The 12,192-nt window shown below is 43.8% G+C and overlaps 1 protein-coding gene across 1 annotated transcript; it reads left to right on the top strand.

Annotated features, from left to right (window-relative positions):
• The first annotated feature begins 2,632 nt into the window (after window positions 1-2,632).
• On the top strand, window positions 2,633-7,310 carry LOC120644465. Its single transcript, XM_039921096.1, has 2 exons — window positions 2,633-3,283; window positions 6,187-7,310. The coding sequence occupies exons 1-2, from the start codon at window positions 2,708-2,710 to the stop codon at window positions 6,862-6,864; spliced, it is 1,254 nt and encodes a 417-aa protein (XP_039777030.1). The 5' UTR covers window positions 2,633-2,707; the 3' UTR covers window positions 6,865-7,310.
• Window positions 7,311-12,192: the final 4,882 nt, after the last annotated feature.

The following is a 12,192-nucleotide window of genomic DNA, read 5'->3' as shown; positions in this document are numbered from 1 at the left end:
TGAAAACACGCACAAGTTGGATATATAAAAACTAAAATACCACAAAGCAAATATAATTGGAGCCAGTTAATGAACGGTTTAACATCTCTTTACAACACACCCATGTTTAGAAAGTAGTGCTATCAGAAACTTATATCTTTTCAACTTTTAGTATTACTCGTGTGACACACGTAATTTTAAAAACCTAAATAAATTTTAATTCGAAAGTATATTAAATTAAGTGTTAAATAAATTAATATCCAAAATAAGTTTTAAAAAAATATATATCATGATAAATATCGCTACTACCTCGTTGCTTAGGTCGACAAAAATTCAATGCAATAGGAATTGCAACGGATAATTGAGAACAAAGTTATATGCATTCTTATCTTAGAATAGTTTGATACTCTAAAATACTATTACTTACAATCACTTTGCCATTTTCTTTGCTCAAATTGACCGTTTGGAACCATGCCTCCAACTCTGGCTTAGCCAACTTGCCTTTCTACTTAATTTGGATCATGTAGAGAAAATTGGGCTGATAATGATTAATTATCTAGCAGACACCAGAAAAGGATACTAGATAAGAACAACAACTTCACCTTTTACCATAAAAATGTTTTATGCCACCATAAATTGATATTTCCATTCAGGCTAGAAACCCCACCGTGTCATCCAGTGCAATAATAGCAATAACGTCAGATCAAACTCATAAGATAAACTATATTCCAAAAAATGGTTATGTCCTGTACTGCATTGATATGCCTACGGGTGTGCACGTGAGAGGTGGCCATCTTACTCTGTAATTCACAAACACATGCATGCAGGCCCAACTCGCATATCAATCTCTCTCTCTCTCTCTCTCTCTCTCTCTCTCTCTCTCTCTCTCTCTCTCTCTCTCTCTCTCTCTCTCTCTCTCTCTCTCTCTCTCTCTCTCTCTCTCTCTCCTTTCAGAAGTTTCGGAGAACAAACATATCAGAAAAGGCATGCATAAATTATGAAGTTACCATCAGATAGTTGTACTTTGGTCTCCGTTCTTTCACCCACACTGAAAAGATTGTGCCAGTCTCCATCCCCTTGATTTCATCAAGAAGGCTATAACAAATGCTGCCGACCTGGTAAAGTGTTTTGATAAAATTAGTCAAATCAGTGCCACTGGTATGGAAGTTAATAGCTCCAATGAAAATCTATCTATATGTACAACCTACTTTTCCCTGACATGCAATGCACAAGGACACGTGCATTCTCCCCCTCACATTGTTCTGAAATCCAAACGAACGTATCAATTAGTTGTCAACTGTCTTACTGAGAAACAGATTAACCTATGTCCTATGATCTCAAGAGGTAGTGAGAGAGAGCGAGAGAGTAGCATGTATACCTAGAAACTGGATTTCATCATCAAACTGCAGAGTTTTGTCCTCTTGAAGGCAGTGATAAGTGAATGAATTCCGGTACAGGTTCTGGCATAATGGTTTAGTCTGCAGGTAAGGGGGCATAAAGGTCACTGCACATTCAGATATAACAAGCAAGATGCTTCATATGAAATGTCAAAACAATAAAGCATAACCAAGAGATCAGATATTAGTAGAGTGCCCGGACAACGGCGAGGGTGGGGGCCGTGGTGCGCTGCCGCCATCAGGCGGTGGTTCTCGTCCTCCTCGTCTGTCTCCTCTTCAGCCTCGATCTCCTCCCACGCCACGAGATTTTCAAGACTGGATCTCCCGGCGATCCCCCTCCGCGCTCTGCACCTGCGGCACCGCGTGCACAGGGACCCAATCAACCCGCTCCCCTCCTCCTCGGTCCCGCACAGGTCAACAGAGCACAAGAGGGCTCTGAGCTGGTAGAGGAGCCAGCGCAGCACGGAGAGATTGGGTCACCGGCGAGAAGGTCGTCGACGCCAGTCTCGAGCGCAACGAGCACCTGCAGCGCCCGCCTGCAGCCGTCGCTGGCCTCCACCCTCCGAGCGGCGTTGCGCAGCGCTCGTAGAACATTGAGGAATCCTCATGTCTGAGCGGGAGGAGGGGAGGTGGCGGTGGTGCACGGTGACCGAGGAGGCAGTTGTGCGCGGGCGCCATCAGGCGGTGGTGGTGTGCGCACAGCGAGCGTGAGAGGAGAAAGCAGGCGCACGAAGCAGAGGAAACTGAAAAGGAGAAACGCGCGTTGACCGGGTAACCAAACGAACGTGTATGCAAGCGGGCAGGCGAGCCGTCCAGTGACAAAATAATTTAGATTTTGGCAGAAACATCCCCAACGTGTTGTTTCTTTGTTGATGCTTGCTTTTGAACTTATGATATGTTTTAGTTTTATTTTAAAACCACGCTACATATGATGTGTCAGTTGTACTTTTTTAGAGTATGTCCGTGTCAGAAAAAAGACTAGTGAAAATGAAGAATCCACCGCACGTTGGATCTAAACAAAAAAAACATAAACATTTTTTTGGCACAGAGATTTATGGCCCCCTCCTAATTAAAATAGAGGACTTTTTTTATCCTTCTTGGCAAAAAACCAAAGCGAAGCGCCTTGACTTTAGAAAAGAAAATAAAATGAAAAAAAAACAGAAAATGTGACCAAAACGGGATCAACGGACATAAGCGCTGCGGCACGAATCTCCGCGCACGCTCCCTGCCAGAAGCCCACTGGCCCACAAATCCGACACCCTTTCGCTCGCCGTCGTCCCCCCAGCTCGCTCGCGTTCCCACCTCGTCAGATCTCGCGCGCGCCCGCCGCGATGGGCTCCGCGCACTCCTCCCACTCCGTCTCCACCGCCGGCGGCGAAGACGACGACGACGAGGAGCCCTCCGCTGCGGCCGCCCCCTCCTCCGCGGGCCCGCCGGCGCCGCGGCGGCCCGCGCTCGCGCCGGCGCCAGTGCGCGTGCCCCCGGCGGCGTCCACGTCCAAGGTGCTGGAGCAGGAGCCCGAGGTGCTGCCGTGCCTCGCCGCGGACTCGCCGCTCTCGCCGCAGCCCTCGGCGGCGGGGACCCCGCGCCTGCTCGCGGGCCCCGGCATTAAGGTCTGGGACCCATGCCACGTCCTCCTCCCGCCCCCGCCCGCGGCGCACGCGGGCAGGCACGCCGACGCCGCCGCCGCGGCAGTGGAGGTCGTGGTGGTCAGCCACGGGGAGTGCGCCGCCGCGATGCGCCCGGACCTCGTCGGCGGCCGGTGGCCGGCCGCAGCCCTCACGGCGCGTGGGGAGCGCCAGGCGCGCGCTCTCGCCGTGTTCCTGCGCTCCCGCGGCGCGAGGCTCACCGCTGCGTTCGCGTCCCCGCTCGACCGCGCCCGCGCCACCGCGGCGCTCATCTGCAGGGTGAGCACTTCCTTGCTCTTCTCTCCTGATAGCACATTGTGATTGGGTTGCTGCTAATGCGCTTTTGCCTTGGAGTGCGCCTGAATTGACTTTGAAAACTTGTAGATTGTACATCGTAAGGACAAACTATGTGGAACTATGCAACCAACATTCGTCTTTTTGCTTGTGCATTCTGCATTGTACTGGTGGTAGTGGAACTATGAAACCAATATTAGTCTTTTTGCTTGTGCATTTGCTTTTGTACCATTCTTCTCGCCTTGTCTTGGAATTTTCCTTATTGTTCTAAATGAATAATCTTATCAAGAAATGTTGACCTCTTGTGATAGACTGTGACATTTTTGTGTCCTGTGTTTGTTCTCTGGGATCGTGCCTTATAATTCTGCTGAAAGCCTGAAATCAGTCACTAAAACACTGATATAGCATATGGGTGGTGGATCTTTGATTCGTCCCTATTATTGTAGTTCAGGAGGTTCTTTTTCTGTTTTTTTAAGTTCAGGAGTGCATTAGTGTTTATGGAACTGCTGTTGAATGTACTTCATATGCAAGGGTTCGATTCCCTTTGGAAATGCAACCCTTCGACTTTTGCACTGATAATGCACGCTAGTTCTCTTATTGTGTTTTGCAACTGATTGGCATAGGTTCTTATGTGATTCTTTTTTTTTTTAGCAAGCTGCTGTGCTATCTTTCAAGCTCTGAAGGTTTCTTTCCATTTTATTTCACTCTTTAAATGATGTTTTTTTCTTTTTATGTTATATATGAATGTTATTTAGTTCACTTAAATGGTAAGATAGCGGTTACTGGTAACTTTGAGAGTCTTCCACGTTCCTATTTTGAAGCTGTATTTGCTTTTATGGCAAGGTCAGCTTTTTGTCGAGAGTCTTCTAGCAAGCTGTGGTGAAACTAATGCTGTTATATGTTATATTGTTCTTAATAGTGATAAATAGCAATTAAACCCACATCTCGCATTAGTGCTCACCTTAGAGCTCTAAATAGTACACTATGTACTTATTTCAATGCATAGCAGTTTCACATGGAGTACCAATAGGGAGTAAGGAAAACATATAGATAGAAATATATTAGAAGGGACCGAGAGGGAATCCCTTGTTTTTTTTTTAACCTTGTATGTGCTATTAGCCTGACAGGAATGGCTGTGCTTGTTTGGAGCAGACTGCATCATTCAAATGACACTAGTATAAATTAGAGCTAGATGACAATATTTTGTACTGCACACATAGTAACCTGACACTGATTGTTGTTAGGAAAGTTTTGTCAGCTTTTATTGTTGCCTTTATGTAGCATACTGGTAGGTTTTTCAATATTTACACGTTTCCTGCTTGACAATATCTGCAATTTTTTATTGGCATTAATGTCGTTTGAGCACGTTACACATTAGGAATTACAGGAATGGCTATGGCAAATGAAAACACTTGACGTAAATGAATATTTAAATTGCTTAAAAAATAATGTTGCGGAAATTTACTGGAATTGTAGATTGAATGCTTTGGTGAGATTTTGGTGGGTTTGGTAAAAACTAGTACTGGTAAATGTGGGGTTTCATGAGGGTACTACACTGCAACTGAACCTAACTGAGATGATGGTGTCAGCAGCTTTACTTCTGCAATCTGCATATTATGTTCTTCTTGGAGAGTTGATTTCTGTTTATGCATTCATGTTTATTTCAATTATTTGTGCATTTGAAACATTTACTCTTTACTCTCTGAACTAACTTCTTTTGGGGGGATTGACTCTTCTTGTTGTGGACTTAAATTTATTGAAGAATGGTCCTTTAGGATTTGAATGAAGGGTCATGCGCTGTACATTTATGATAGGACGTAGTACTTCTGAAATATCAAAACAGTAACTTGTTCCTTTACAGTGTATTCCCTTATTTCAGAAGCCTACAGCCATTTGGGTTATCTGTGACGGGGAACTGGTGACATTCCCCAACTTAGCATGCAAGTCACTGCAATCAAAATATTTCCATTTTTGGAACAGTGAACTTAAAAATCATAAGATTTCTATCCTCTAAGAGTATCTTTTTGTTACAGATTACATTGAACAACTGGCCTGGTTCATGGCAATCTATTGCAACTAATAAACTAAAAATTCACCAGTTCTCCTGTAACCTTTTATGGAAACTTTTGCCTCTAAATTTGATTCAAACTGTACCACAGTTTTGTAGAACAGATGATACCTTATACCTTAAAATGACATTCCTCAAATGCAGACATACCGAAGTGTATATCGGATTCTATGATGTGTTGCTGTTTTGCTTCAAAGTTGTTCGAAACATCGGATGCTGGTAATGTTGGACTCTTTAAACATCAAAACATTATTTTGAGACTTTTGACTCTGGCTTGATATGTTATGTGCTGAATATGTTGCTTGTTTCACGGTTAAATCATTTTTTTACAAACTTTTAATGATCTATTATTTGTTTTCTGTGATATTTAAATAATATCTTGTATCTGTGTTAGCATCTCTCTTAAACTGTCAATGTCCCTTTTCTTCTATTAACCAATGAGTTCTGACTGTTACACCATAAAGCCTTTCATCTTATGATAGCAACTCCTTGGATCTGGGTGTAAAGTTCACTGTTTTTAGACATGTCTTAAGTCCGCGTCAGTAAATGAATAAATGAGAGCTTTCCTGAAATAGACTTTGTTATAATATGGAATTGAACTGGGACCGTTGCAGATTTTTATGCAATACCCTAGTGCACTTTAATCAGCTTGTTATAATATTATGCAAATGACAGTTGCTTACTATTTCTGGGACAACAAAATTGTTGCATATAACTTCTGCATAGGCACAGTTGTTTCCTCCCTTAGACAACACACGTTTCTTTTTACTTTTATTTTGACTGGTTTGCAGTTTGTAATATTTTTTATGTTAATCTGCAGGAACTTGATTTCCCGGAGGAGCAGATTCAATTATCAGATTCTCTGACTGAGATGAGCCAAGGTCAGTGGGAGGGCTGCCCAAAGTCAGAAATTTATACTCCAGAAATGGTCAATCTGATGGAGAGTTCCCAACCTGATTTCTCAGCACCATCTGGTGAGTCCCTCAGGCAGGTACAGTTTCGGATGATGGAATTCCTCAACCGGACCATCCTAAGGCTACCAGAAAAGGTAGCAATGGGGGACACACTATCACAACAAAATGAACCCAAAGGGTTATCTCGGCAGAGCTCCAGCAATTCTGTCCAAGATGGTCCTCCTTGGGATCTGCTATACAGGCTCAACCGACATAGCCTCCAAAAAAAGAAATCTGGGAAGAGCCGGCTCCACTTTGTCACTTCAGGGGACAATGATCCTGAGGATGACTTCTCCCCTAAAGATATAAACCAGAGGCATCTCCTTCATGAAGGAAGCTTAGGGAGTTCTGTAGCCACCTCCATTGCAATTTTCAGCCATGCGACCCCCATTCGTTGTCTGATTGCAGGTCTACTGGATTGCAATCCTACGATGTCACAGAGAATATGTATAGATGATTCCTCGGTTACAGTTCTTGAGCATTCATCGAGAACAGGATGGCAAATAAAAAGGCTGAACGATACTGCACATCTCAGGCTTCTCTAGGTGCAAGATGCCACGATGTTCAGTGAGAACATAACTGACACGTGTATCAGTGCAAAAATTTATCGAAGACATTCTGCAAATCAGATGCTCATGCCCCTTGCTGCATGCATGTGCTGTACCGCCATCAGAAGTGGTCTCGTCACTGTATTTCATTTGTATCTATTGCAATATCTTTGCCAGGAAGAGAGGTTGGCCTGTAATGGTGTTGTGCTATATTTGTTATTCTTTTTTCTAATTATTTATCAAGTGTAATTTCCAGCTGAATCTATCCCCATTTTTTTGGGTGGGTTATTAGTGGGGGCATATTTCAATGCATTATTCTTTTTGGGCCAAATATTTCCGGAGTTTCACATATTGTGTATCCTTGAGGCTAGGATGGTATGCAAAAAGCAGTACATCGAATTTGTGGTGTAACTGCCAATGGCATAATGAGTTGTATTTTGCAATTTGTTTTCTACGAATTTCAACATTACTAGTGGAGATGCATGTGTTAAAAGAACAATAATATTTAAAAATATTTGGATTGCACTGAACGACTATTAAATTTAAATTTATTTATTAATATCATAGCAATCCAATCTCATCTAATATAAATTTAGATAATAAATCATATCATTATTAATTAGTTACCATGTATATCATATAAGAATACATTTTCATAAGCTAGTTTGAAAAAATATACCTTCAACTCCAAGCATCGGATCATCTAGTTCCCATAAACCCGAGTCAAACTGGTCTTTCGATCAATATTTCTAGTGTGCGCCCTAGTTAATCGACCAGACTGTTGTTGCGTCAATACAGATTGTAAGGTCCCAGTAAAAAAATATATATCAAAAGTTGAATGAGAAAAATATCTTACCTCTAGCAATTTTAGCAAAGAGCTCGACCTTCCATTGATACGGTAGTGAGAAGCACGTTAGGGGCGCATAGGGTGACCTCCACGGACATAAAGGGCCCTGATGACGATGACTGTGTAATGTGTGATGTTAGGCTGGGAGAATGTCGGGATGCCGGCGACTAGGGAAACACAACGTTCTAATGGAATGAAGAACAATATCTTTAATAGCGACAAAACAATATGGGACACCGGTGGTCAGCAGATCAACAGCGCGCCGGTGGACAGGGGCGTCGGTGGCTACAACAAAAACAGGCGCCGGTGGCAGGGACAGCTGAGTCAAGGAGACGTGTGCGCTGGTGGCCTGGGGTTCGGGTGGAGAGGCCTGGATGCTGGTGGCACGGACAATGGACGCCGGTGGCATGGAAAATGGAGGCAGGAGACAATGTATTGTTCCAAAAAAAAAAGCTAAATCATGTGCCTGTGCATAAGAAATGAAAGAAAATAATATATTTTCCTTCCAAATACAAACCTTGTGCGTGTGCATAAGGAAAGAAAAAATAAACCGTGTGCGTGTGCATAAGGAAATAAGCAAAGGAAAGAAACAAAAGAATATGTTCCTTCCAAACGTATTTTTTCCTTCCTCACATTTATGTGAATTATGGGAATTGAATGGCCGGCCACCGGGAATTGAATGGCCGGCCATGCATGGTGGTTTGTTTTGCCATGCATGCTCCCGGCGTGTCATATCAAAGGAAAGTAAACTGCGGGTAGAACAGGTGGGTAAAACTTTTGGTGAAAAAAAAGCCTTTTAGGTGGAAACATTTTCCCGTCTAGCAAAAAATGAGACTTCACCCCCTTTCATCAAACCTCTGGACCTGACAAGTGGGACCTACATGAGGGGTATGGTGGGCTAATTTTGGTGAGAAAGGTTTTCAGTTGCTTCAACTTTTATAGTATACATACAACTTCTCCATAGCAGAGTTTTCTTCTAATTTTGATTTCTAATCCTTGAGTAAATATTCTTTGCAACCTTTCTTTTTTTTCTCCTTTTGTTTTATTTTCTTTCTCTATTCTTTACCTTATTTGTTTATCTAGATCTTCGATTAATCAAGACTTCTGCGTCAGCTTGGCTGCCGACTGCTGTGTGAGCTTGTTGTCCAATATCTGATTTTTTTTTTTTTTGGCGTAGTTTAGTTCACGTAAGCGATTGATACTACCACTTGTCAAAACCATACAATTTCTCGCTAACAAGGCAGGCAGATAAGATTCCCAATTTCTTTTTGAACCAAAATAAGATTCCCAATTTCAGAGCAAGTGCTGCAAACATAAATTTCATTTCTTAAATAGTACATTTCTAGCCTCGCTGCAAGGAATATTACGGTGTCTGCTTATCGCAACGTAATGCTTGGTCCAGTTTGCAATCTCTAGTTATCACTAAAGTTTGATTTTCAATCTTCAATTACCATATCTCCATGCCCCCTTTGCCTCCGTCACGTGTCCACCCCTTCCTTCTCTTACATTCTTTTCTATTCAATGATGCTTGTCCATGAAACTATTTATGCTCTTCATATTACCTCTATTTCAAGAACCGATTACACCATTGTGCTCTACGCGGTGAGATGAACAAAACTAGACCCCACTTGCATATGTTTTAACGATGTTTGTAAACTAGTAATAACTTATGTTATGATTTTCTCTCTTTCTGTAGCAACTTATATATATATCGGCTTGGTGTAGTAATAATTTATATTCTTAACAACTTTGCGTTTGTATCAACTTATATGTATGAGTGTATAATAGATTTAGTTTTTGGCAACTTTTGCTTAAATGTGCGATAACTTTTATTTTTATGATAATTTATATATAAACTCGACAACTTACTCTTTTTTCTACAAATATTTATGACATCTTGTGTTTGTGACAACTTACGTACATAAGAGATTCTTTTTTTTACAACTTATACTTATAACAAATTATGATTTTGTGGCAACTTTGTTAGCATGATAACTTACAAATATTTTTTTGACAATTTTATATGTGTGGCAACTTATATATGTACATTGTAGCAACTCCTTCTATAATATCAAACTCAAATTTGCATATAAATTGCCACTAGTGCAAAATGTTTTCAAAATATATGCAAGCGGGATCTAGTTTTGTGTGTCTCGTCACGTAGAATACAATGGTGCAATCAGTATTCAAAATAGACATCATATAAAAGAGATAAAATAGTTTTTGTAAACCAACTGCATGTTAAAAAAGTTTCCATGGGCATGCTATACAGGTGGGAGAGAGAAAGCAAAACTTGGGAAAAATGTGCCAGACGGAGAGGTTGCACATAGTTCCATACAAAGAGGACCAGAGTGAAGAGGTCGCGCGCTCCACGTTAGCGAAGAGGTCGCGCGCTCCACGTTAGCGCGACCTGTCGCGCATTAACATGGTCCTTTCCATTTAGCCGTTGACCGCCCAATCCCACTTGTCAGGTGCTCCAGTGCACCTTTCCCCCTTCCTCCAGCCTCACACCGTGCTGCTCTTGCCTGCTCCCGCCTGTCTAGCGCGCATCCTCCTAGTCGCGGGGAAGAAGACAAGCAAATGCTGGTCACAGCCTGTCGCCCCCCGCCTCACCACCAGCCGTGCGCGCCCTGCCCCTGCCTCACCACGCGCGCTAGCCGCCAAACGAGCATAGCCACCTACGACGAACCCTAGCTCACCACCCCGGATGCCAACGACATGGGTGCAGCCAAGACGTCGAGGACCGCCGCGACCTGAAAACCCTAATGCTACCCCTACAAAGCCTTCTAGCTCCCAAGTTCGCAAACCCTAGCCGACCCCAGGCTTTTCCCCCTTGCCGCTGCCGCAATCTGAGGAGCCGCTCGAGCCGAGGACACCACTACAAGGCTTCACCAACCCAACAACGATCAACGACATCGACATTGCCACGCTTTCTGCATGGCTTCAACTCATTAGAGCACGCTTCCTAGCTGCCTCACCTTCTTCTCGAGCCACCTATTAGTGCCACCGCCATCCCTGCCACCCTCGTGCTGCCGGTGAGCTATGGCCACCAATGAACCCTCTTTAGAGCAACCCTAGGACCTTCCCGTCCTCTATGCTTGGCCATTGATCCATTTTTTTGCAGGAGCCATGCCATCGCCCCACTCCACGTCCAATAGCTCGGCGCCAATGCGGTCCGGCTCTGCCAGAGTGCCGTGGGCATCACACTCATGCCGCGGCCTAGGCTACGCCATCGCCCAAGCATGCGCTCACCCAAGCCTCCGACTGGCTGCAAGGTCAATGCTTTGGCCTTACCATGCGACGCTACTACCCCTACCTCATCACCGTCGAGCCACGCCACCGCCACACCGCGGCCCTAGAATCCAAGGAACCTACACCCCTGCTGCATCGGCTGCTAGGCCACACCTCTAAAATGCATTTTTAGAGACATGTGAGGCCATCACCCGCCCCTAGAAATACCACCATTTTCAGGGGCGGGTTATGACGTCATCCGCCTCTGAAAATGTTCCTTTTAGGGTGGGTGACGCCATCGCCCGCCCCTAAAACTGTGACTCATTTGTAGGGGCAGGTGATGGGTGATGATGTCACCCGCCCCTAAAAATGCATTTATAGAGGTGAATTAAAAGCTATAGTGATCTCACTGTATCCGTAGGAACGAGTTATTTTTTTGACTCGCCCCTAAAAAAAATAGGGTGTTGCTAACCCTGAGGCGCAGATCCAGGTGGGGAGGCTTCACAGTCCCGGGGTTAACCTCTTGCGGGAGGATGTGCCCAAGACCCGAGAAAGCCGGATGGTGCCATAACCATTAGTGTATGACTGGTGTCGTGTCGTTTAGGCGGTAGACAGATTGTCTGACTTGACTTTGAGTGGTCCAGGTGTACGACCTCTGCGGAGTTAAATGTATAGTTGCGCCCACAGTCATGGACAACCCTACATTCTGTTACTCTTACTAGAATAGTGTTACTTGATTTCTACCTCTTCTTGTGGTTACTTCCTGTCTGGGGTCATAGAGGTGTGAGGAACGGGAGTTTTCACACCGACTTGGTGGTTTTGAAGGTGTGTGCAGACCGGGAACTCGGGATGCCAAGACAGCCCGAGTTTTGAGATTGGATGATGACTTACTTATATTGTTGCTTGTGCATAGGAACCCACGACTTTATTTCTTAAAATTACTAAATTACTAGAATAGGCCACCTTAAAGCTTGCATACGAATTCTGATGTAAACCTATTCCATTCTTTAGGAATAGTTTGGTTAGATGCAGGATCCGACCCGGAGTTCGACCCTAACGATGATTGATTGTATGACTGAGACTCGTGCTTCGCTCAAGTCTGCCTGTGGAGAAATATCCCCAAGATGAAGGATGGCCCTGAAGCCTTTCTTCATGTTCGATTTTAGCCGGAGGGGCTTGTAATGGAACCGTGCTGCAATCCTTCGAATTATATAATAATTAAACCTGTGTATTGATTTAGTGTGTTG

Source organism: Panicum virgatum, chromosome 8K (genome assembly GCF_016808335.1).
Source record: "Panicum virgatum strain AP13 chromosome 8K, P.virgatum_v5, whole genome shotgun sequence".
Classification (NCBI taxonomy): Eukaryota; Viridiplantae; Streptophyta; class Magnoliopsida; order Poales; family Poaceae; genus Panicum; species Panicum virgatum.
The sequence above is the reverse complement of the archived record's forward strand: the minus strand, read 5'-3'. Positions and strand labels throughout refer to the sequence as shown.